Genomic DNA, 27,351 nt, shown 5'->3' on the forward strand with positions numbered 1-27,351 from the left:
TTTCCTAGGTCGTTTGTCTGAAAGACCAATGGCTGCAACGAACAGTCACTGGAAGGGGCTGGATAGCTCATCCTGGGCAAGTGCCCCATCTCTAGCCCTAAGACTGATGCTCCTGCTTCCACCTTCCCCCTCAACAAGCGTAAAGAATTCTGTATTTTGGCAAACAGCTTTGACAGCGGAGAGCGCACACACATTCAAAGCAGGCGGTACTATGGTGGTGTTGAAGTAGCGTGAAATGTCTCGCATCGGGGCTCATTTCTTCTCAGGCCCATATGACACAATATGGGAAAACTTCAGCGTGAAGTAGAATTCGGTAAAAACTGCAGGGGAGACTCAGGAGAAGCCACCATCACTGCTTCAAAATAAAAATGTATCCTGTGCTTTGTCAAATGTTGGAAGGACGGACTCGGTGCTTACCTTGATGTAAGGTCTCGGTGCTGTGAGCCCTCAGCAGAGGGAGACGCCGGCCAGCAGAGCCTTAGCTCCAGTGAGGCATGGCAAACACAAAACATTGCCATCTTTAGGATTTCCTACTGACTGCCCCAAGGGGGTTCTGCCTGGTAGTGACTCTTTGCATGTGGGTGTTTTGTTTTGCTTTGTTTGGACACCTACTTATGTATTTTCTGCTTGTTGTGGACCCCTTTCTAAGGCACCTTAGTCTTCCTGTGCATTGTTTGGGGGGTCTGGACATGAGGACATGAGTATAATGAAGTGCTTCAGTCCTCCTGTGAATCTAGGGCAGGGTAGTTTTGTTTTTCCCCACATACGGAAGAGTGAAATGATGTAGCTTTTTAGTAGAAATATTACTGTAATTGAAAATTTATTTTAAGTTTCTAATGTCACTGAGTAGGTACAGTTTACGAAAGCCAAAGTCCTTTTCTGCTACATTAAAAAGAATAAACAAAACCCCCAACATAGCTTCATTAGAAACACCCTCAACACCCTCACTGAATTTAAGAGTGCATATGCAGAGAATACAGAGCAAACGCTTGTGTTCTGCATATTCTCTAATAATGATTTCAAACACCAATGTCAATAGGCAGGAAGTTTCTTCAAAAGCCAGAGCGCGCCCCACCTTCACTGTAATGCTCTGAAGGCCAATAATGAAAGCCAACGCATCATACAGGATTCCATTCATTAACAGTAATTCCGAAAGAATTAAAACTAATGCGTTAATCATGTTCATGATAATCCATTAATGTGAAGAACCTGAAGAGAAAAAGGTAGAATGAAGGATATGCTCTGTAGCAACAGCGTTACAGTTTTAGGGTAATATTGAATTATAAAATTAGTCTGTAGACTGACTGTAGAGGATTAACCATGCCAGCAGAGCATCCGAAGTCAATACCATGGTTTAGGAGAGCAGAAAATGATGGCATAGAATATTAACGTTTCTACATAGGGGTTGGTTTGTACTGAGGGTGTAATTTGGAAAGGTGACTCTAGATCGTTGCTTCTTGAAATCAGGCCCAAAGTATTTAAGGACCAAAATCATAAATGTTTTATTTAAAGAGTGATACACTTATGTTGTGGCAGAATGATCGCTGCATACTGATCTTGATGTCTTTGTATCAGACAGCAGTAATGCCACCACTTTGAACACTTCCAGTTAATTATCACTAGAACATTTTGATAAAGACAGTGTATTTTGCAATACGAACAAAATGAGGGAAAAAAATAGTTTAGAAAAAAAAAAAAAGGCCAAACAAACCTTGGGAGCACTGGCTTCAACAAGTTCAACAAATATTCAAGCCACATTTAATAACTTTATAAAACTAGTATCAAAGTAAAGAATATATAGTCAAAATACAGAAATAAAGTTGAGTGAGATAAAACAGCCTGATGAGATCAAACAAAAGTTAAACAGAATAGATTAATATAAACAAGTTAGCTGAAAGGTCGCTTTACTTTGTGTAGCAGTATTTCAGCAATTCCTTTTCTCAACAGCCAGCTTAGAAGGAAGAGCTAATCTGAAAAAAAAAGATATGCATCACTTTAAAATCCTGCTGTATGTGTTAACTGTGATTGTTTGTAGAAACAGCATCACCCCAGTTTGCAACCTACGTTAATTTCTTATTTAATAAACATAGTGGATTTTTTTTGTAAGAAAAGTTCAGAATGAAGTGTCTGCATTCAGCTTTCCATTACACATATCTTTCTGTTGGCTATGAATTCTTTTATTTGTGAACTGCTTACACTTCCAAACCTTTTGTCATAGATACTTCACTTCCAAAAGTGTCTGCTGTAGCACTCGCTAAATTACAAAAGGTAGAATAAGGCTTTCCCAGCTCAGAAATTTGCATTTTTGGTAAAGGTAACAATATATCAGCTTCACTAACCCTAATAATAGGCATACGTTTAATTTTATATCACCATCCTTCCAAAGAAAAAAGAAAGACTAAAAGATGTGTGCAACTGGTTTTTGCTTAGTATAAAATTTTCAAATCAGAACTCATTTTGCTATGATAAACACTATGAATTACATATAAACATAGGTGGAAAACAATATGCCAGGCTTTAAAAAATAACACAAAAGTTTGATTAGCAGATGGCAATTCTGTAGCACTACTGTGCACTATCCCGTAAGCCCAGAGATTAAAAAAAAAGAAAAAAGAAAAAAAGTAAAAAAATTTAATCAAACCAGTTTTGATGCAGGTTTGGCATCAAGTGTATGTTATGATCTTAGACTCGGTATGCTTATTCTGTGGTTGAGAAATTTAAAGTACCAGATTTTTTCCACATCAGATAGCAGGTAGCTGGTGCATACAATTCAGACAAGAGAACTAGGATTTCTTTAATTTGAGATGGGATCAGTAATCTATTATTAAAATGTCCAAAGTGTGCAATAATAAGGCAGATTTCTTAATACACCACCTCTTAAGATACTCATTGTTTGATGAAACAAACAAGGTGCTTTAAACCAGCAGAGTAATAGGATACAAACAAGTGCCAGAATGAAGGAAAACTGCTAAAATGGGAACTGCCCTTTCTTTCACAATGAGAAATAAAGAACTTTTGTATCTGGTATTTGAAAGGTTTTTAATGGCTGATATTCAATATCAACCGATTCCTGAAGTCTTGGCAAGATACCAGGTTTCTGGTACTGGCCATTTCTAATGTTATTTAAATATTCACATCATGCAATAAGCAGTTTCACACACTGCAATGTAATGGAAAATACTTCCTAAACTGAATCAGAACTGAGACCCCAAGCAGAACCAGTAAATAAATATCTCGCATATATGTCAAACTATATTCTTCAAACAAAACCTTACATCTTATCAAAGAAGTCAGAAAGTACTAACAAAAATTATATGCTTTCTACTATAATACTGTTAAATTTCCATGGCTGAGAATGTCCTGTTAATTTTTTTCTGCCTTTTTAAATTAGTTGACAAAGTAGAAATTCAAACACAGAAATAAAATGCATATATATGAGAGCACTGGCTCAGTGAGATATCAAATATACAGCATTCTAGTGTCAAAAGTACAGGCAGAAATGTCCAAGATTTCTTGGTGAAAAAGGGGCATTTGAGGAGTAAAAATTCTACTTAACAATCACTCACATTTTAACAGTGCATTAATTATAACAAAAGCTGGATGATAAGTGAGCAACAGAGTCATAATGTTCAGTGTTCATAGCAGAATTTTATCCTCTGCTCATTTAAATGAGGTTGGAAACATATACTCATGTATGTGAAACTTTTAAGTAGCTATCTTTTTTCAGTTTTTCAGGATTCTTGCAAGAGGCAAAGTTGTGACATTGAACTGAGTTGATGATAGTACAAGGTGGTGTTGATAGAAGTCTTCCTTTCAATGCTGTGCCTCTGGCTTGTCAAAGGATGATCAGTCCTACGATCTCGTTTGATCTATTCTTTTGCCTCTAGGAAAAGGGTTTCTTGAGGATACAGTTTTACCTCCAGTAACGATTTATTTGGATCCAGCTGGGTCACCTGTAAAGATACGAACAAGAAGATACGTGTAAACAGACTTTTTTGAATTGTTTCTCTTTACAGGGCAGATTTCCACCAGGGAGATTTCAGAGTCCCTCCATCAGTGGTAACTGCAGTTGTGAGTATGAATTCCTAAAATGCAGGTTAAGAATACATATATATTGTATTTTGCATGTTGTTATTATTTTGCAATAACAATAAACAGAGTAATAATAAACAGAATCCACCACACTAATTCCAAGAAGGTCTGGTTTTCTACCATAGACCAACGTGTGAGTATATTTGTTTTTGTCAAAGTTAAGATCTTTTGGAAGGATTACCAAAACACAAGTTATGATGAAAATAAAACTGTAGTCCCAGTTAAGTATCCTTACATTTCAATCAACTGCTGGTGCAAGCAGCATAGCCAATCCAGCATGATCTCTCCATTGAAAGGGGAAACTTACTCTGCCTTTATTTTCCTACTCCCTTTCTTGCACCAAGTCACACAGGAAAGCACCTCACTTTCATCCACTGTGATACTTATCAGCCACCTCAGCGAACCTAGGCTGGGAGAAAACTGTGCACTTTTGTTTGTTTGGGTTTTTTCTGTCATGCTTGTGGGTTCAACTGGTGAACATGCAAGTCCAGTCAACACCAAATCCAGTGCAAGGTAAGTAGCAAAAGCACTGAGCAGCAAGTACAAGGGAGGAAGCAGAGCCCTCCTCCTTTTATTGGGAGCAAGGTGCTAAATCAGCTCACCATATGGTGAAACTGCGTCACAACCCAACTACTGCAGTGCTTGCTTACTATGCATATATGTGTGTATATCTATCTATCTATCTGTGTGCATTGTAAATGATATATAGCACATAGTACTTATGTAGGCATGTGTGTACGTTTGTATTATAGGATTGCTCCCTGGAATCGAGACTCCTTGTTGGACTTGTAAAGGTATTTAGGCAATCACTTGTGCAGATAGCCATATAGGAGAATTCCAGTGAGAGTTAAATGCCATGCAGTTTGGAAAAGAATGATACAGGCACTGTCTGCATCATTATTGCCAAAACTCTTCAGCGTTTGGCTCTTAGCACCCAACCCTGCAAGGTGGTCAGCATCCTGACCATCCTATCACAGACTTTCACTTAAGGCACATAAGCAATTCTCCATCTATAGTCAGCAGGAAACTTTTGTGCTGAGGATTCTACTTAGAAGCTAGACTGCTGCCTATGGGATAGATCTCTCCTATGACAATTAAAATTTAATTGTAAGTATTACATAATAAAATTATTTATATAGACAAAATAATGATGACAAGGGTCTTAGTGTCCTTCAGACATTCAGGTTTACATGCCAATGCTGTGACATCCTTCAGAGGACTACTGCAAAGTTTCATATAGAAAGATGAACATTATTTCTTTTAATCTTATAATTTGCTGAACTATTTCACTTCCATTTAAAAATCTATTTTCCCTGGTAATTCTGTTTTATTTTGCTGTGTGAGCACACGAGTTATCAGAAGTTTGCTTGTAAATAATAGGTTATTAGTCTTACGCTATAGGTGTAAGTGCAAATGCATACCCAAAAACATCTTTCCAAAGTTAAATCTGTTTTATCTATGATCACAGCATGCCACTGCTTTCTAAAATTATTTTTTGAAAACACCGTCAAGCACACCAAATACTATGAATTAATAAAAATGCTAATTTATTTTTTCTTAAAAGCATAACTTACTACTCCTGTTACCAATTAACAAAACCAGTATTGCTCCTCTTTCCCCTCCCCCAACTATATCAAACTTAAAATATATTTGTATTTCTATTGTTTTATTGGATAATTACAGAAAATTAATTATTTAAACAGCTATTAAAAGCTTATCACTTCCTGAGCTCATTGAAATCAATGTAATTTTGCCTTTCTGATTGCAACAGAATTAAAAAAAAAAAAAGGCAGAATTTTAAAAAAACGAAACAAAGAGATGCATTATTTTTATTCCCAAAGCAGGAACGTATTTTCTTAAACTTCATGTACCATGGTGAGCTATTGCTAAATGTCTGAAGAGAAAAATAATTTATAAAAACCAGACTCAATTTTAGATTCCTATTATCTACAGTCCAATTATGCATTCCTGCACAGATGCTGCTTAAATTATTGAAAGGTTATTATCTTAGAAAGCAAACCTGTTATGTAAAAAACAGCCAAAGTAGTGCATTTAAGTTTGTGATTACAGAAGTATGCTAATTAAGTATCTTGTTGCATTTTTTAATGTTTTGGTATTCTGCTACAGTCCATTATTGCAGATAGGCACAGAAAGTGCGGTAAATAGGGGTCTCTGCAATTCACAGCAGAAGAGGTATTGTGCACCTGAGAGAAGCAATCTTCCTTCTTTTCCGTTCAAGCCAGTATCTAATTAGACTTCCCTGTTTTCAAATCCTGCAACCTTTTTTTCTGTAAGAAAAGCTAGGGAAGACAGAGGAAGTCTCTTCTGCATTTGGAAAAAAAAAAATAATCTGAAAACCAAGCCTAGGCAATGAACACGATCTTCCAGACTGTAACCATACAGAAACCTATTTTATTCACTTGAGCGTAATTCAAGATACATATCCCAGTCTAAACTCTAAAGTTTGCAAACTTCAAGTACCTTAAATAATAACAACACATTATGTCCCTTCCTCAGTGTTTTTGTACTCAGAAGGTTAGCTACAAGCACTGTGCGGTACCTGCAGTTAAAGGACTGTGCAGCTTTTCACCGTAATTTCAGTGTGCTGCTTAATTCACTGAGGGACAGCAGAGTTTGCAAATGTTTACACCATTACCCAATTAACTAACAATATGGCTCCTACATCTGTCAACAAACAAAGCTGTTGTTGCTTTGTTTTAGCTCCTTGGCATTTTCTGTTCATATGGGTCGCCATTGTACTTAATTATCACACCATAACCCTTCTGCAGCTTCTACTTTGTTATTTGTGGTTTGTAAATATGTTGTTTACTACAAAGAATAGAAGCCTTAGTAGTGAACACATTTCCTACCAAAAGAAATGGTTTCTCTTGTAAATATATGAAATATAAGACCTAAGATGTTTTGTAACTTACAGTATTTTAAAACAGAATTAGAAATCTAAGAGCAATATATAATAGAGATCAAAGGACCCCGGAAGAGCTGTAGCCTGCACAGGTGTGTCCAATGTAGTGTTCTAATGAATTTCATTCACTTAAAATTAGGTGGGTTATTTAATAATGCAAAGTATAAAATGCCTTCATATTTGTATCTGTGTACCTTGTTTCATTACCTTTAGGATAAATTCTGGAGTCCACTTCAGTGCTGACAATCCTTTGCACTGATGTCATTGCATGGCACTCTTCTAAACAGCTTTGCATGTTATATAAGTTACATTGTTCCAAACTCCTATACCTTTATTATTTGAAGATTTCTTCTATGCTGTTAGAAATTACACAGGAAGCCATTTTAAGCATGTGTTTATATAACAAATCTGATTGGATCCTGTTGAATTCCGTGAGATTATGTAGGTACCCGTGTGGTGAAATCAACATATTCTTGATTAAGGTCGCAAAATTCACCAAGGTAAGCGCTCAGCATTTGTTAAAGGCCTAAACAAATGCAAAAAGCATAGTGTCTCTCTGTATTTTCAAGTCCTAAAATAACTTTCTACCAGTCATATGCATGCGGTTTGAATCCATTCACGTCATATGGTGATAACAGCTGATAAGGTGAATGTAGTTTTAAAAAATACTTTATGCTTTTGTTAAGGTAAGTACTTTCTATTATAATGACATGTAACTGAAAACTCCTTAAAAAGAGGCTCTAAGTTGTTTCAGGTTTATATAGTGAGGAGGGTGGCAGAGGAAGGAGACAATGTTTAGATGCTAAGAGAGTGTAACTCAAGTGACAGTGACATTACTAATACTGAAGCTCTGTAGAATAACACACAGGCGCGCTCAGGGCTGCCCCAAAGCCAAAGCAGTGAGTGCCCTGGGAGTTTTAATCTTCAGGCAAACCACCTTCTATGCAAACTTTTAACACTCCCCTCTCTTCAGGGAAGACTCACTCTAGCAACGTGACCAGAGGGTGGTAACAGAACATTATTTTGACCAGTGTTAGATCTTGCCCTGCAGCTGCAAAATGTTGCAGTTTCACTGAAATAGGTTTTCAGTTGGTAAAACAGGACTTTTCTTCCAACTGTGGATACAATTTTACAGGACCTTATGCTTCAGTGCACTGGAACAAAGACTATATCTTTTAAAAAGCTTTGTCATATAACTGATGTTGGTTTGGTGCGCAGGAAATTTATTGCTTTAATAGGTATTTCTTTAAATTAATTCTGTGGCAGTTATTTCAACTATGCACTAGCTAGTCTGTTTGAAGCCTCTCCGTGGCACTTAGAAGTTTGAATGATTGAAAACTGCACAAAACCAAAAGACAGTAACGATAACCCTTGTATTTCTCTTGTAAGAGTGAAGCAGCTACTTATACTTTATTCTGAATAAATTTTGTGGGTTTTTTAATAACGCAGTAACAAAAATTAATACTAGTTTAAACAAGAATTTTATACATTCTTGTAGCAAAGTCTTTTTCCTTCTAGAGTAATTTTTGTGTTATTTCTGTCTTTGCCTTTGCTGACCTATCTGTCCTAGTACACACTCACATCCTGTACAGCTGTACTTCTACCATTTCAAAGGTGTGGTTCCTTACCCTCCCTAACTCTGCAGGGAAAAGATAAATACAAAAAAAAAAAGTCTTAATGCTCAGGAAGGTAATTTAAAAATAAAGAATCGAATACACAATTATTATGACACTTACACAAGCAGTAAATATCACACCCTTCACCTTTCTCTACACCCTAGGACAAGGATCTGATTCCCAAGTAGCCAGCCTCTATACCACTTACACACGCATGAATACATTTAATGAATCCAACGGACAAAGAGTTCTTTTACTCTCTTTCCTAATCCTCCTAAACTATAAATGCAATAGAAATCACTTAAAGGCACACCTGGTAAAGTACCAGATCTGTTTAAAAAACTATATTTTCAGAATGACACACAAACAAATACAGCGAATCCTTTCTACCTATTGAAATATCTGGGTTACACAGATAATACGCTCAACTAGTGCAACAAACAAAAGTAGCGTTACCTTATAGAAATATATGCAATTAGATCTGGTTTAGTTGAATAAACTTGGGAGACAATTTACATCTGAATTGAAGACAGCCATCACAAACAAGGAAAAATATGTCATAGTAAAAGACTTTAGTCTCTGTCTAAGTACAAAACTTTAATCCAGATATGTCACACTCTATCTTCTCCGAAGAGATTTTCTCAAAACCATATTTTAGATTAAGCATATGTAAAAATACATTTACTAAGCAAAGTAACAGATGTTGATAAAACAGAAAATTGTGACACTCTATCCTCTACTTTGAGCATTCTTTCCACTCTCTTGGAAAAGCTGTGCAGCTCTGAGATAGCTGAGATGCCGCCACTGTTTGCATAGTGTAAATTTTCATTGCCTTAACATAATTTATATTAGAAAAGAATCTGCTGCGTAGATTTTAATGACTGAAGGCTTATAAACCTGACTTGCATTACTTGACTTCTTAGACAGTAAATTAAGATAGCAACTGTGTTCTCTGTTAAAATCCTAAGCATAATGACAGGGCAATGTAAATAATAAGGATAAGCCAAACCCCAGTGTTGCTGTATTTGTACAGTGATGCCTGGACTATTGGGTGCTTTTTAAAAGTTCAACATTACGAATTCACAATTCTACATTAAAATTTGATTTTTTAAATGGGAAAAATACCTCATGTTTGTAGAACAGAGCTTAAAAAGCCCCCAACAAACACTAATCATTCTTGCACCAAAAGTAAACAAAGCCCTGATGTTAATGTTGTTTAAAAAAAAAAGAAAAAAAAAAGATTTTTACCCAAATCCTATGACTTTTTACCACTGCGTAGTAAAAGAAATATATTAACTATCTACCTTCCAATAAAAGACATTAAGAACTGGTTTGTGCAGCAGTTCCACCTGGGTAGCTCTGAGATACTTCTGTGCTTCTTTTTAGCCCAAGATCAGAAATTTTGTTGAGTGATCAGTATTTCCCCCAAACACAGCCAAAATACATCCAGTTACTAACATCACCGAGTATCTGTTTTGTATTTATTTTTAAGAATCACTCTTACTAAAAACATCACTACAAAAAGGCCGCACCTTCATCTAGCCTTTCAACAGCTCATTTTCAATGACAAAATAACAAATACATCTTTTCGTTCTGGCAGGAGAAGTGAAAACACAAAAGTATTTCAGTTAAGTAAATTCTCTTTCAGTAATGTGACTTTTGTTGATGTGGTATTGATGGCGTTAAAGTATTATGCCAGTTGCCTTGTATGTTGAGAGCAAGAAGTCGCAGGTGCTGTCACTCAGAGGAGTTACCTGCAGGTACTGAACAAGACAGTGCTGGTCCCCACAGTGCCAACAGCTCCGACGCTGGAGGACTTCAGATTGTGAGGGAAGAGGAAGGTGCTGTAAAGCTCTCTTCAGATTTTCTTCTTTCCTCCTTTCCTTCTTTCTGGTTTGAAATCTTTGATCTATTTAGGAATTCTTTATGCGGTTTCTTGGAAAAAGAGAAGCTGACAGAAAACCCTGGAACAGGTCTTTTCCTGACAAGGGACCTGCGGGTGGAAGAGCTCCATCACCTGCTCCTTCCCACTATTTACTTTTACTTTTCTTGCTGAGTAGAGAAAAGCTTTAAGTACTGGCATTTACAGATGAGAGCAGTTGCATGTTAAGCATCCTTTCTGCTGTGCCAAGGAGCAAACCAGTCTGTTACTTGTGGGCACCACTGCCAGTGTGCTTACATTGAGCTAACAATTATTCATGTATTTAATTAAAGATGTACTAGCTACAAAGAAGGAAGATCATGTCCCCAGAAATACCATAGCTTTCACTGAAAGGAAACCAACAGCTACATCTTCTGGAAGTCTGAAAACATACAAATACATTTAGTGCTCCAAATGAACTGCAAGAACTTTGCTTAGCATACATCCCAAAGGGGAACGGATGTGAACACAGTCACTCACAGGAGAATGACCCAGGATTTGATATTCATGTGCACTTAATTATAACTGCATGGAAAAACAATCCAAAAGGATTTTTATCACTAGTTCAAAGGATTAAGATGTTCAGATAGCACAATGATATCTACAGTATCTACACAATGATATCTACACATAACATTGTGACTGGTAGATAGGTAAATAGAATAAAAAGCGCTCCTAAGACTGCTTTGGTGATTTAGTCTGATGTATTACTTATGCAATTACCAAAGCAGCAGGAGATCATTAAATTTTCTGGTAACCAGACACAGCATTCTTAGTATCATACTATTACAAAGGCTCTTTATTGGTATTTTATCATTACATTTTCTTCCTATAAGGGGAGGAAAGCCCACGAAACAGACATTAAGCATGAATTCCAGGGAAAAAGTACAAAACGTCAGGCCCAGTTTTATGCTGGATAACGTCATATGCAACAGCAAAGCTCTGCACCTTAACAAAGGCATCTTCCTGTGAACAATAACATGCCTCCCCTGAAATAAATGTTTTGTAAAATGGGGCAGTGCTGAATAAAAGAGCACTTTTGGTCCAAGGGATGTGCTTGGGTGGAATATATAATCACATGGTTGGCATTAGTCATTGGGTTAACTAATGAGGATGACTCAACTGAAAATTCACATACCGCATTGAGTATTCAGCGTTGTGGTGAACGCTTGCTTACTTTAGCAAGTCTTAAGTAAACCAGCTCATCTGAAATGCACAGCTATTTCCTGAAATTGGTTGCACATTGCCCATATTCAAATAGTTGTTGTAAGAGATCAAAAACTATATTGACCTACAGAATGTAATTCTATTTCTTTTTAGAATAAGCTTACACCTACGAGATGAGGAAGACATTCCTTCCGTCTCCTTTTAGTGACCTGATACATGAAAGGCTTTAATCTTTCTCTTTCAATAGCACAGTTACTTACGCAAGACACCAGGTCCGAAAAGCCAGATCAAGTCTGTTTTCTTGGAAGAAAACATTATGAAAAATCTTTCTGTAATGCTTCCAGAATTTTTGACTACCTATACGGAAATTTTATTTCCACAAAAGTAAACATCACATTTCAAGAAGCAAAATCTACTCAATATTCTCTAAAAGTACTGCTGTTGACTTCAGTAAGGCAAGAATATCATCACCTCCCTTTGTAGCTGCTGACCGCAAGACTGCAATACTATTCTTTGTGAGCAAACTTGTTAAAAGCAATAAAATCTAGGGGCTGCAAATGCTTCAGCATTCTGGCTGCAACGATATATGGTCCATTTCTCTTACACTCAAGGTTAATCAGTCCAATTGTTCTACTGTTAAACGTCATCGGGAAGAACGATCAGAAATTATGCTGCCAAAAGAGGCGTGGGAAGATGCTAGTCTGGTATGGCCAGATTGCTTAGGCAACTTCTCAGCCTCTTAACTAAACTAAATTCAACTGCTTGGATAAATAAAATAACAACATATCCCAAAAGAGAGGAAAGACAAGGGCAGGTAGTATCGACTTAAGGAGAGTTGTAAATGAGAAGAGGAGGGAGGTCTACCTTTGTAGGTAGCTGTGGCCTTGTGTAAGCTAGATCAGAGCTGAAAAATATATGCCACCATCAGATCTACGTTGACCTGAAAAATTTTAAATTATGTGAATTAAAACAGATGAGTACTCCTTTACGAAGTAGGAAATACAAATATCAGTAACTGAAATGACTGGAAAAATTACATGGACCACATGTTAAATTTTCCCTGAACTTACAAAAATATTCTCAAATCTTTTTGAACATATCAGAAAAGTATTTCATTCATCTGAAATCCCCCTTTGCCATAAGACAGTTATTCAAGCTACCTTCCTGATTTATGTGAAGTTACTAAAAGCGCTATTGGGTATAAATAATCATGACATTGCATGAATCTTTTCTGATGAAAACACCTTTCTTCCATCTTTCTATCAAGGTGATGATTAGGGAAAGGATGTTAAAAGCCAGAGAAAAGGTCCTGGACATATAACTCTTTCATTAACTATTTAAAGAGTTTAAACACCACCTAATGAGTTTAGAAGTAGGTTATTTGAAGGAAGTAGTTTGCACTGGGTGAAACGCACAATAACCCTTACAAAGGATGGCTTCTAGTGCTGATACACAAAACTGCCAAACTATCTGGCATAGCAGTACAGGGATCATGCTCAAACATTACCCTTCCGAGAACAGAGGGTAACAACACTCAGTTACCTGCTGAGTGCTGCAGCTAAACTTACTATTCTGTGGAGTTATTTTCACCAAATAGGTGTCACCAAATTTCACCAAATGGGTGTCAAAGATTACCCCTGCCAGAGCACAGGAATGAATGCTTACATTTGGGTTTGGAGGAATCTCTCACTGTATACTCCCATATAATATTAAGAATTGTCTGCCCCTAAATTTACTGAAATCCTGATCATACCTAATTTAAATTGACATGCAGTTTGAGTTAAATTTATTTTCTGCCCTTTCAAGGGAGACAGATTTTTGTTTCTGTTTATTTAAACTGCTGTTGAAATTGGTTAATTAAAAGGATTTAAAAAATCTTCATACTCTAAACAGAGCAAACCGGTTCTGAATTATTAAGCAACATTTTAGATGCATTTAAATAACCTTAAGTGACTTAACTGCCACCTGATCCTAAGCTGTGGCTCAGAAAAATAAAATGTAAAATACTGTAGAAGTCTTGGCTTACCAGGGCTTCCAGATACAGTAAATAAAGAGCTTAAGTCTCTAATGCTGTGTCTGCAAAAGGCACACTCTCAAATACATAACTAATGCTCCACCTTATGGAGAACCGAGCAGAAGAAATTACAGGTTGGAAGTTTGATTTTTTCACAAGAAGTTAATAAATTCAGTCTTTCAAAAATAGTCTGTCAAAGGAGAAAGCATAACAGGACCTCCCTTCCCGAGAGATGCCATAAACCATTCACAAACGTATCATTAAACCTAGCAGGGTGGCTGAAGCCCAGTTTGGGTAAATCTGTTCTGCACGTTCCACTGACAGTTGCAGCTAGACCTGGTACACTTCAGCCTCCTGCCTGCGGTGTGGTGAAATGCCCGCTCCGTGAGATGTTAAAGGGTTTGAGGAAGACTTCAGCAGATCTCAGCCACAGAAGGGAGTGAGGAACTGAACATCTGGGAAGCCTCCAGGGTACTGGGAGAAGGTGGATCTTGCAGCTGGCAGATCGACAGGACTACCAACATGAGTGTTGGGAAGGCTTTTAAGAGAAAGGGACTTAGAAGAAATGCTGAGTGAGGAGGTTGACTAAGCATGCTCATATGCTTAGGGCAAGCTTTTTTTTGTTATAGTTAAATGCATTTTGAAGATTAGAGCAGTTCTTGGAAGAAAGGCATCTAGAATTTGAAAATCAGCACTTACATTTAAATAGCGCACACATTTGCTTCCATAAAGCCTTTGCAGGTGCACTTAAGAATAACGCGAAGAACTTACAATACAGCTTTTTGCTCCAAAAGATGTGCGTGCCCAGTATTTTTGGTCAGAGGTACAGGTTACCTGCTGGCCCGGGTTCACCCACATGACACACGCCTGCTGGTACGGTATGCGGTGCTGCCTTCGTTAAGGTACTGAGAGAGGCAGTGGGTAACAGCTCATTTCATCACCCGTAGAAAGAACAACACAGTTGGGGACAAAGACCCAGTAACAAGTCACTGCCTGTGCTTAACTGCTTTGGAATGTCACTGCTGCTTTAAAATCTACAAGTAGTGTCTGGAAAAGGTTAATCTGTGTATTTACTCATGTATAGAAGTTTGTATTTACAATAGGGTTATGATACCAACTTTTAGTTAGCTAAGGATAGCTGTGTAAGCAAGTGGAACACAGAACTAAGAACTAATGAATTTTTATTTACCAAAGAAGTAAAAATACTTCAAAACCACTGTATCAAAACTGATGGCTTTGAAAAGCAGGTAAAAATGCTCTAACAAGTTTTATTATGAGAGAATGCTGATTTGCTAGAAGATAATCCCCTTGTTTTGATAAGACAGAAACACTTTTGGGGGTATGTATCTTACCATAACACAAATTAGGATAGAAGAAAAAAATATTACCTTGAGAACATGTTTTAATCTTACCACAGCAAAAACTCCAGCAAAGTAATTCTGATACTTTCAACCATTTTTTCAAAAATGGTATGTATAGTTTAAATACAGACATTCTAAATGCTATTGTTTTCTGGAGCACAAGCATCCCCAGCACTCTGTTCTTGTTGCACAGCTTTCAATGGGTGTTTGTGATATGTATCACATAGCAGAAGGGTCTTGACAACTTACAGTGTATTTTTAAGAGGCTATATACCACAAAGCCTAAGGCAATGAGTACTTTTACTGTATTTCCAAGGTATCCATAAATTACTTTTTTTTTTTTTTTTTGAGACGGTCTGTGGAGTTGCACACTACCAACTTTCCAAACCTGGGGAACAAGGCAGATGTCATTTATAGTTCTCAGTTGTTAGCAAACCCCTGGGGGTTATTTTTTGACTGTTGTAGCTCTGGTGGTCACAATGGCAACCGGATTCATACATGGCCACTAAGTCAATTGACATGAATCATTTATGTCATATATGGCATTATTAGGTTGGAGAAGATAGAAAAAAAGATTACATGGTCTTTGCTTCCCACACAGCAGACCAACGGCTCCACACCCTGCCACTAAATTCTCCTTTCTTTGCCTCAGTATTTTTTCCCCCGAGAGTTTCACAAACATACTGAAATGGCAGCCTGTTCTAATTTACTGGTCTTTTTCCTCTTCTACTCCATTTTTAATTTGCTCTTATGTGAGTCTGATCAATTTTTGAGTTTGTTAGAGAGGACTAAAATTAACAGTGATGATGATGTGATTAAGTACAGAAACAGCCAGTCTAAAGTGAAAAACAAATGTAAAAATTTAGAGTAATATATCTGTAGTGTTTTTTACATTGAACATGTACTAAGACATACCTACAGGTAGGGAGGTATGACTTGCAGAACATTTTAAATACACAAAAACACTGTTTAGACTGTAGAAGACTGTTCTTCTGTCAAGTAAACTGAAGGATCAGTAATCCTGGAAACACAGATGACTTCTAGTCTTTGGTTCCACTGGAAATGATATTACATGCTTAAGGAGTAAAGTTAATCAGTGCTTAATGAGATTCCTTAAATGCTTTTCAATCTGACTTGGGATTCTCAGTATAAGAGGAGATGGAAGAACAGCTGCAAGGACTACAATCCTGTTCACAGAGTTATGCCAGAAATTAGTCAGAAGTCACATCCACTTGCAAGGTTGCATGCTTGCTAAGGACATTATTCTACTCCCCTTCGGAGTACTTGTGACCCTTTGGAGTACTTACAAATAAGATGATAACGCAAGAGATACCTGTTACCATACTGGAAAACAGTACCATAAACACACTAATCAGAGACTTATTCCTAGTCAACTTCCTGCAGGGGCAGTGATGGGAAACAAAATGGAAAAGCAACCCAAGTTACTGAGCTCCTTAGATGAAAAATGGCTTAACTGGTCACCTGGGGATGCCCCCAGCAAATGAAACTCCCGGCTGATCCAGAGCTGCCCCCGTGTCTTTGCAGCAGTGAGACAGTATGGCCAAAAAACTCCTGAACTTCACCCATCACTGCTTGGCTTTGTTCTGTCATCTCTGTAGTGTGTTACCTTTGCCTTTTGTACAGGGCCCCATGTAATCACTGCACAGTTGGACTCGTTGACTTTTACCTTTGTGGTAACAATGGCTAAATAAGAAATTAAAGTTAATTTGTAACAGAGCAGAAAACATACAGGTATATTTTCAAAGAAGCTTAGTAATCAGCATGCAAATATCTGTTGATAAATCAACAGAATTTAATTGGATTTTGTAAGTAGTATTGATTTTGAAAATCGGTCACAGCAGGTACGTAATTAGAATTTTGAGTTAGGAGACATAAATGATTATTTACTGGTATTATGTAACAGGTGGATGAATAATTTATTAGAATGCCCTGATTACCTCATAACTGTATACTTTCTGACACTTAGCCTTCCTTGTTTATAACATTAAATCTATCAAAATGGCAAAACCAGAAAACTCCAAAGTACCAGCCCGTAACAGACCTAAACAGCGTACTAACAGCCATGTGGCTTCCTTCAAAACAGGACCTGAGCAATGCTGGCTCAGCGTTTCTGTAGTTTTCACTGAATATGGTCCACAACTTGTTTCAGAAATGGAAGATTTTTTACAATGTCACTGAAAACACACAAGAGTAAGAAGTAGTGGTATTTATTATTGAAAGGTACATTTACTCACATCTCTCCTTGGAAAGGTGCCCAGCAGCTTGTACTCCTCCCAAGGATATCCCTTGGAAGCCACAAAATCAAAGACAACCTGCAGCTTGCTGCTGGCCAGGAAACGTCGCTCAAAGAATTCTCCGCTGGGTGTCCGAATACGCAGTTTACTGACAGACTCTGTGCTCTCCTCTTTTGGTTCAGGAGGCAAAGATTGCTCAAGAGAAAGCCTGATAGCCTGAAGAAGGAAAAATAACTATTTAGGTTGCAATGCTAGCACAGACGACGACAGAAAGCTTTTCTTTTTTTTTCTTCTAGAACTTCAAGGTGTGCCACAGTACTCCACAGCCATAGCTGTGCTTTATATCTCAATGACAAAATCATTTTTATTCATTCCTTAATAACAGCCCACCAGACAACTAATTAAAATAAATCCTTCTTTATAACACATATTATTAGGTCTACAGTTAATGCACGATGGGGAAAGTAATTTAATCATTTGGCAGAAAGCCTTGGAAAAAATTTGAATGAGAGAATAATTGTCAAGTGGCCAATTGCTTCCTTAAAGGGTATAAATTAAAAGACAGTAAAAATATTTCTTTAAATGCATTTATCAAATTGCCTGCCTCTTGCACAGAGTAATTGACCATTTGCAGCAAAGACAAGACCCTTAGTGGCAGTTCAGAGTAAAAAGAAATATATGTGGGAGATTTACTGTAACAAACCAGAATGCTGTTAAAAGATCTAGTTAAAAATATCACGAAGGTACATTAGATACACAGAGTACATATAAAAGTAGGAATGGTCAAAGAAGAAAACTGGGAGAACAGAAATGGGAGCTTTAAGATTTAAAGCAAGCAATTATTATGATTTGCAGGAAGATGGTTCCAAGCTTAGGTGTGCACATTTTCTGCGACAGCTTGCATGATGAAATCAGCCCCAAAACTGCAATGACATTACACATCCAAAAATGTGTACGATTGTCTTCCTGCTAATATTGTGTATCCTACTGATTCACGATCTTAAGGGCAGGAACCAAGTCCACATTTTCTGTCCTCTGCCTCTGGGAGCTACTACAACACTAATACTTTGATCATAATTTTTTTTTTTTTAAATGATGCCTAATATGAAGACAGCTGAACAAGATGGGATTCATATTCGAGGGTACTGAGTGCTGTCGGTACTCATGGACGGGCACTGGCACCTATTAAAAATTAGATCATACTTAGAAAGCAGCCTTGTTACGGTATCACCTCACTTAAGGCAGCAGCTAATGAGAATGCTGAGGAATGGAAGAAGCAGCATGATCATACGGCCTCCCCCAAAATATACCTACAAGACAGTTTTTCAAACTGAAGAGGCAGTCAGGCACGGATTTGTCCCAATTTCCAAGGAACTGTCAAGATACACAGTTGCTATTCGTGCCTTTGAAACCCCCCCCAAGGTCATTTAGTAACAGAAACTGATGGAGGGTGATTACATTAAAGAGAAAGGACTGGGCAGAAGGAAGATGACAAAGGCTTTTAAACAGGCTACTTCTTACACACGAACCTCTGAGCAAATTATATCTCAGTATAAATATTTATACATAGAACTTGAGTTCATTTTTGCTCATCTACTATGAGATTATATTTTAAATAGATTCTATTTTAATTTTCTCTCTCTCCATTCTCAACCACCTGCTTACGATCTTTCTGTTTTGACATTTCCCCACACAGTATAACAACAGATGCTACATTATTTACTGAACCCAATCAATTATATTATAGAAAAATAAACAACAGTAGCTCATTAGAGCTCTTTTCTTTGTGCAAAGAGTGCGTCGCTCCCCAAAGTAACTAGTCTCCAAGGCTTAAAAATAAAATGGCAATTTACAATGGATATTCTGTACCAGCAAACCAAGCCAGAAAACAATGATGTGATGGATCACATTAAAAACTCTTGAACCTGAACAAGCAATTCCAGTGTGTTGATAAAAAGATGTTCAGTATGTGAATAGCTCAATAGTCAGATTTTAAATATACAAACTGAACGTAAAGTCACTTCTGTAAGTAAACACTGTTGCAGAACAATTCAGTATAAGTAATCTGTATACTTGAAAATGGGGAGTGTTAGTAAACATTATTGTTAAAATCCCTTTTGTTCTACTGCGCAAACAGATCCTATTCTTTTCATTACTGCACTCTACATTAAAACAGGGAAGCCCAGGTATATTTTGAAAACATGGACCAGTAAGAAAACAATTTCCAGAAGGCCAAGGTATCAGAAAAGGTTCAGGAGCAGATATAGTAAAGCAGAAGTAATTATTGTTTCTATGCATGCAAAATTACTTAAAGAAAAAGATATTCTTACTTGATTCTGAGTGTGAGCTGATGGCTTAACGGTCTGTTACTGCTACAGCACTGATTTACGTTCCATTGCTATTAACCTCACAGAATTGCCATCTTACAATTATTGACACAATTCTCACAGTCTGGTTTTGTACACTGCTCCTTCAGTTGTGTTTTAGCTTCCTTTCTCGGCTTACGTTAACAACAGGAGCTAAATATGTCATCAGATACTGCAGGATAAGAAAGACGCGGACTGCATCTTTCCCAAGCCATTCAATACTGCTGGTCAAACTGAGTTTAGTATTTACAACAGCAGTACCGTTTAAAAGGTTCTTGAGTGCTTAAATGGTTCGGTTTTTTTAATGCAATTATCTTGGTAAAAAAAAAAATATCGCAAATGCATTGCTCATAAGTTTGTTTATTGGATTTATCTCAGGGAATAATAAATGTGTTCATAGCCAACTTTTTTGCAGTTGTATAATTCGTTCTTTTCATATATCAGCAAAGTACACAAGACTGAAATGTCAAGTATACTTTTAAGTCACGTATCAGGGGGGATACGCAAGGCTGTGATTTCTCAGGATTCCATGAGTTCCAAGGACTTTAACTAAGTGAAGAATTACACGAGAATATAATTCCAAATTTCCAATCTCCATAATCAGTAAGAGTCAAAGCAAAGAAGTTACATTAGGTCCACCAAAAATATTGGAACCCTGATACTTTATATAAATGAATAAATACTTCCAATATTTATATTTCATTTACATTTGATATCATAGTGGAAACATACTCAGCAAACAAATATTCACTAGGGATGTGGATATAGTTTTGTATTCATTAGCCACTTGCTCGCAGAATCTTATAGGCCTAGAAGTCAAAGGACAACAACTGTGATTTTAATCAAGATATTTATATTTGAGTATCAGTTTTATTTTGAAAATTTTATCCAAGGGTTTCAAAGTCCTTTTTCTAGTATCAGCTGTGTCTCACAGCAGGTCTGTAAGGACTTATATTTCAAGAACTTTGCAGAACAGATGGAAATATTTTAATGATACCTGTCCTTTGAAATGTGATGGGACTTCAGGGACAGAGTCAGGGCTGTACCCCAGCCTTTTCACCACATTTTCTATTTGCCAGGAGGTGAAAAAGAGGAAGTCACTAATACAAGTATATTCGTGTACATGATGCTTTATGTAAATATCTACATAGACAGGCAGCTGGGACAGGAGCTAGCCTAGATCCTGAAAGGGGCTGCAGGAGCCACCTCTGAGAGGCACTGGGACCCTCAGAATCTACAAAATTAAGAGAATCTACAAAATAACAGAGTTCAAGGAACAGCACTCTTTACAGCACATGATTTCTATTTTCTTGTATAGGCCTAGAGATGTAAAGTGTTCATTTAAACACAATCTTCATTCTATGGAAGATTCTGTAGAAGATTGTGTAAAAATTTAAAAATGTACCATTAATCCAATTTTCTAGATTTTGCATTTTCTTCATTTTTTTTTTTTTTAAGTGTTGTGTCCCCTAAATTAAATATGGCAACTTGTTTGATCAGAACTACTGCTAGGCTTTGTGCTACTTCCTAGAAGAAATGAAAGGGCTTCACAGTATTATATTTTTAAAAGGAGTGCCTGCAGAAAAAAGGTTAGAGGTTCCCAATGATTCCACCATTTATGGAACTCATTTCATGAGCTTCCTGTTAGCAGGTCTATCCATACCTGGCTGTAATTGAGACCAAAATGATGTAAACGTGACCCAGATGCTAGAACAGAAAAGCTATTAATAGAGTGGATGAAAATGATTTAGCTGCACTGTTTTATATATATGTGGTAAGAAATTAATTGAAAACCAGGTTGATGTTCATATAAAAAGTACACTTTGAACTGAAGTTTCTATGTTGAATGAAAGTTGCAGTGTCCATAAAGCTTCCAAAATGAATCCAAAAAGCTGTCAGAAAAGGTAAAACATCCCACCTCACGTTCTTCCTCCTGTTCTTTCCGAATTTGTTCCAAGCGAAACTGCTCTGCCATTTCTCTCTCTTGCGCTTCCCTCTAATAAACACAAACAGCAATCACACATGTATCACCTCGCTTTCCACAGAACTTCTCAACTTTTCTGTAGAAATTACTATAAGAAATAGGATATTTATTAAGTGATCTTTTCCTGTCATTCCTTCCCCAACTTCTATTATTAAGTGGGGCCAGGACTGCTTTAGCAAGAAGATGCAGTCAAGTCTACTCCCAGTGACTGTACCCAGTGCCATTTCACAACCCCTGAGGGCAGTAACGACTCCTGCAGCAGCCATCTCATCTGAAACAGAAGGACCAAAGGCGGGCAAGTCCTCTGCGCCAGAGATTCCACCCGCTGTGGAGAGGTTCCCAGCCCGACATTCACGCCATCACTTCATGCCGCACAGACCTTCGCTCGGTCAGCCTCCAGCGAGATGCGGTACGCTTCATCCTGCTCTCTCTTCACATTTTCTCTGGCTTCACGTTCATCCTAAAGAAAGAAAAAAAAAAAAAAGAAAAAAGAAAAAGAAGAGACAAGAAAACAAAAAATATCAGCAAACAGTGAACCAGTGGATCTCTATCTTTCTGTTCACCAGCACTCTTTAACCCCAGTGACTTCAAAATATTGGACTGCCTTACTCACCTGACTCCTGCTAGGGGCAATGAGTTCAGAAATGCCTCAAGGGCGGCCTTGGCTTTAAAAATTATGACTTTAAAAATTACGACTTACCTACAGCTCTGTTTCGATTACCACGTAAGGGATTTGGCCTGCAGGCTGGATCTGGCACCAAGGCTCTCTGCCCTGCCATCTTTGCCGGGGCCATGGCCGGCGCAGACCCCGGGAGGGTGCAGCCTCCTCCTGTGCCAGCCACGTGGGGAGGGGGTCACCGGGGGGTGTGGGTGGGCTGGTGCCGTGGAGGATTGCGCTCCTGCAGCCGACAGTTTGGACTGTCACGTAATAGGGAAGCACAGACCATGATTTAGAGGATGAGGCTGGATTTTAATTTGCTCTCTGCTCAGACTGGCGACAGGTAATGGCGTGTCCTGCCGGAGAAGGGCTGCTCCCAGGGCCTTCCTTGGGAAAAGCGCCCTCAGCAGGGTCTGTCCGGGGTCATCACTATGAAGTGTCATCCAGCGGCCTCAATTCACAGTATGGAATGTTATACAAAGATGGGAAAGTAGCAAGTCCTGCTCGGAAGCATCTCAAATGGACAGATGCAGGCAGACAAGAAACTTGAGGTTAGCATGCCAACTTCAAGCCAGCAAACCTAGCAAAGTATTTTATTAATGACCACAGCACAAAGAAACAAAGGTTTACTAACAATAGGCAAAGAACAAAGCGAGGCATCATCCACGCGGTGGAGGATCAAGAAGTGGGTATCCCCAAAAGCTGGAACAGCACTGGGGTGATGTCTGAGAAAGCCAAGTGTATAATCAATAGCATCCTACTCTGCCTCGGGAGCCAGAGACAGCTGCTGCTCCCCTGTGCTTACTCCTCTCACATCTAATAATCTGCCCAAGAGAGCCCTGCAGAGGTTGCACTGGTCCCTACAAAAACCAGTAAGATTTAGCTGAGAGACTGCTGGTAGGTCACCCGTAGCTACCAGTAACACAGCACTTGCACTGGGGTAATCTGTCCCCTGTATTTCATAGAAATTGGAAGCTACTAGCTGTTGCTTTTTTAAGAATTATGTTTATTTTCCCATTCATCTGCAAGGTTTATTCCACATAAAGGAATAATTTTTGCAACGTGATCAGTCTCCTCCCCAGTACTTCACTATTTGGCAAAAACTCATTTTTAAGTGGGAGGAGCACAGGTTAACTGTTATTATCATGTCATGCAAACATGCCAAGATGTTCCTCAGACAAAACTAACACATTAGTGGTTAAAAAGCTCTGCAGTAGCATGCAACCACAAGAAGAAAGGACAAATTGCAGGAAACTGTATACAACCTCCAGTTGGAAAGTAACAAGATCTTTTTAGAGGAAATTCTTCTTCCTTATAGAAACAGGACCCAAGATTATTCTACAATCAGTGTGTCCTAAATTTCATTCACAGAAGATAGCGAAACCATCACTTTGTTCACAAGTGCAAGTAATTCTTACAAAACGTAAAAAGGACAATAACCGCGGAATAACCTCTTCCCCTTCCTGGCTTCCTTGGACCTTGATAAGCTCTGTGTGCCATGCTCACGGAACATCTTCATAACTTAACTCAAACCTGACAGCAGAAACTGTCTACATTAATAGTCCATTTCTGAGAAGACGGGGTGTTGAAATAATTAAACAGCCTGATTTTTGTGTTATCCAAAAATGAGGAAAGCTTCTTGAATACACAGAGGTTTTCCCAACTCTTTTCATAAATGGAGAGTCGCAGTAAAGGAAAAAATGTTGTACCGTCTATGCTGAGACTTCCCGTAAGCATATAGTAAATTTATTTTAGAATGGTGAGAACGAAAACTCTCTTCCCAAATTATCTTACTATAGGAAGATGACTTCAGGTAATCTGTGAGAGGACAAGCATTAAAAAAAAATATTCATAATTATTTCAGAGATAACTTATTTAACTTTCATGGTTTGCAACTTCATATACCACACCTAACTTCACACACTAATTGAATTTCAAAGGCCGCAGAAGTCCACTAATGCTCGAAAGCTGAAACACAAGATGCAACTATTTAACTACAGGCTCTTTTCTTCAAAGATTGCTAGCAATTAATATATAGTTACTTTAGTTTACAAAAGCAACCCCATTCCAAACCAAAACCAACCCTCAAAAAGTAAAAATTAAAAATTTATAAACATAGTTAAAACTCACTTAAAAACGATATACTAACCAGAGTTATAAGAAATTGAGTACTGGCTTTTATTTTACAATTTACAAACTGTCTAGGAACCCCCAGGAAGTTGTTAGAAGCTACTTGTGATGAGCATAGGATTCATTTACCTACAGAGAGCGTCACTGAAGAATTTTTGAAATAGGATTAAATTATATAATTCAGTGATAACTGCAAAGAATACCGACGCTATACATTCTACAACTAGAATTGAAACATGAATTCCAGGCATTTAAGAAAAAAAAATATTTCCTCCCTATTCATCGCAGTTATCATCATCCTAAAAGTGGATTATGAAAAAGATGTCAGGAATGTGAAGAATTACTACGCATGACTGCCTGGTCCTCACGGAAATATGTGAGCCACATCTAAAGTAAATGACCATGCCACTGAGCTTTATACCGCATTGAAACAATACTGTTCTTACTGAAACAGACCTTAAAAACAAATCTGGCACCCACATTTCTTTAGGTAAGAAGCAGATGTAACCCTATGAAATGTCTTTTTGCACCTACTTCTGCGTTTTGTTGATATTGCTCACACTCGACAGGAACCGCCTCCTCTATGGAGATTATGGCAAAATTGTAATATTCTCTGATTCAGAGTTACACTTAGACAAATTTTAAACGTTAGATAAAGCAGTTCTCCTTTTTGTAATGCAGTTTGTTATTTTAGTCATCTCTTCCTCTAGAGAAACCATGGAAAGTATGAGGATGACTCAAGTTCACCAGAAGGCAACAAAAGAAAATTCATAATAGTGACAGGAAAAGCAGAAGAAAATATTTTGAAGAGAATCTTGCACTGTACTAACAAAGAGCAAATGAAGAAAAATAGCACAGTCATACCACTAATCATTAATTAAAATTAATTAATTAATAAAAACATTTCTCCATCAACAAAATTTGAGGTAGCTGACAACTTTCCTGTTAAAGCCTACAGAAACCACAGCATCGACTGAACATCAGTAAAGCGCAGCTCCGCAAGGCTTTTGCAACGAAGGCAAGGTTGCCAAACTTTTCAAGAAACCAAGAACAGACAACAGCTTATCCCGGGTCACTTCAAAAGCCTTTACCAGAAGCAGGGGTTACACGGCATTTCGGAATTCCACAGCAGCGGCTGATCAGTGGTGTGAAACCCCATCCACATCCAAGGGGTTTTGGCATGAGATGGAGACAACTCTCCTTTGCTCCTTAAGGGAGGAAGTCACAGGTCTCTGCTTTCCAGTTTTGACAACGCAACAAGAGGGGGGCCATTGTTTAATTGAAAACTGATACTTTATTATCCACAGAATATATTCTTCAGCCATGGATTTCTTTGCTATCATACATATTACAGATTCAAAGTCATAACAAAAATAGCAAACACTTTTATTCATGAAGTAGTTACAACTGACCAGATGAAACCTCCTCTTAAGTAGTATCCAGAGCTACAAGACTAAGAAAAACTTGCACGTAAGGTTAAGAAGAAATTTCACGTCACTCTCTCCAATAATTATTCCCTAAACCATTTGTTGAAGTTACCCCCAAAGCAGCTAATAGCAGGCATTTTCAGAGGCAGGATGATGGAAAAGAGGGATTCCTGGCTGCATTTAGGACAGCAACGCCCCCTTCTCCTGCATATTCTACAGGGGAAAAAAAAATACACAATACATTTGACTATTTGGTGAGATCTTTTGCTGGACAAGTCAGCATTGACCCTTCTAGACTTTTTTTATTTATTGTTGTTGTTTAGGAAGGTAGGATTTAATGATTTTGCTCCAGGAATCAGCTTTGCACCTCATTTGTCTCAGAGAGATGTGTTATACTTTATTAACTATTGCTGTTTGGGATCAGTTTTACTGTAAAATAAAACTGGATGAAACAGAAGTTCAGCAGGTAACCACGAGCAGAAAACATTTCTCAGAACATCAGTGAGTAAATGGCTGTTATAAGATGGGGGAGGGGGAAGGGAGAGGGAAGAAAAAATCACATGTATTTACAAATGCTGAATGCTTATCTGAAAGACAGTTCATTTAACTGAACCACTCCTGAAATTAAAATCTGCAAATGCTTCAGGCTATTCATGGGAGCGTTAAAGAGAAACACCCCTTTGTCCAAACAAACCAGTGCAAGACAGGCATTAATTTGACTCACCAAGATGACAGACTTGCACGTTGTATAACTTAAACATACATGATGGGGAGTATATGGAAGGAAAAACTGTACACAGAATGTGTTAGGCATATGAGAACGATGAAGATGAAAGCACACGAACACTCCTCCAGTGGCAGAACCACAGATGGGGAGGCAGGACGGGGCAGGGCAAGGAGGCAGAACAAGGCAGAACCACTGGAGGGATCATGCCTGCCTGTATCGAAGGCTGAAAGTCCAGTTCCAGATACTGATTTTTGGGAAATACTTCAAGTGACAAGAAAAAAACCAAACCCCAAACCTTCAAGAAGCAGTCTTGCAGTGACTTTCCATGGGGAATGAGCCAGCCAGTCCTGCTACAACACCTACCCACCTGGGCTGTACAGCAGGGAAAGCTGCTGTTTATTAAAAGAAACTAAGGCAATATTCAGTGACCAAGGCCATCAACACGTGCAGCCAAAAAGCCTCATGAACTAAAGATACTTTAATTTTATTTTCTTTCTTTCCTCTGTCATTACCTTGCATCTTGTCAAAGTTCAAAATATGCCATAAACTCTTGAAGGTGGCACTTGTATCTGCTGGTGCATCTGTGCAGTGAAGTGCATAATGGGAAACCTATCGTTTGGGGTGCTATCATATTACAAATACAAAATTGGAAAATTTAATCAAATACATTTTGATTACTGTAGTTTAATTAGTTATAACTAGTAATAATT

General features: G+C 37.9%; 1 protein-coding gene across 1 annotated transcript in view; it reads right to left on the reverse strand.

Annotated features, from left to right (window-relative positions):
• Positions 1–803: 803 nt before the first annotated feature.
• FAF1 (Fas associated factor 1) overlaps positions 804–27,351 on the reverse strand; it is a 173,954-nt gene continuing 147,406 nt past the window's right edge. The window contains exons 16-19 of the mRNA XM_005440352.4: positions 22,079–22,159; positions 21,634–21,711; positions 17,350–17,565; positions 804–3,953 (exon numbers count right to left, since the gene is read on the reverse strand). Of these exons, the coding sequence (XP_005440409.4) occupies positions 3,870–3,953; positions 17,350–17,565; positions 21,634–21,711; positions 22,079–22,159 (459 nt within the window). The 3' untranslated portion in view covers positions 804–3,869. The remainder of the gene's footprint in view (positions 3,954–17,349; positions 17,566–21,633; positions 21,712–22,078; positions 22,160–27,351) is intronic.

The sequence above is a fragment of the Falco cherrug genome, chromosome 12 (assembly GCF_023634085.1).
Source record: "Falco cherrug isolate bFalChe1 chromosome 12, bFalChe1.pri, whole genome shotgun sequence".
Taxonomy (NCBI): domain Eukaryota; kingdom Metazoa; phylum Chordata; class Aves; order Falconiformes; family Falconidae; genus Falco; species Falco cherrug.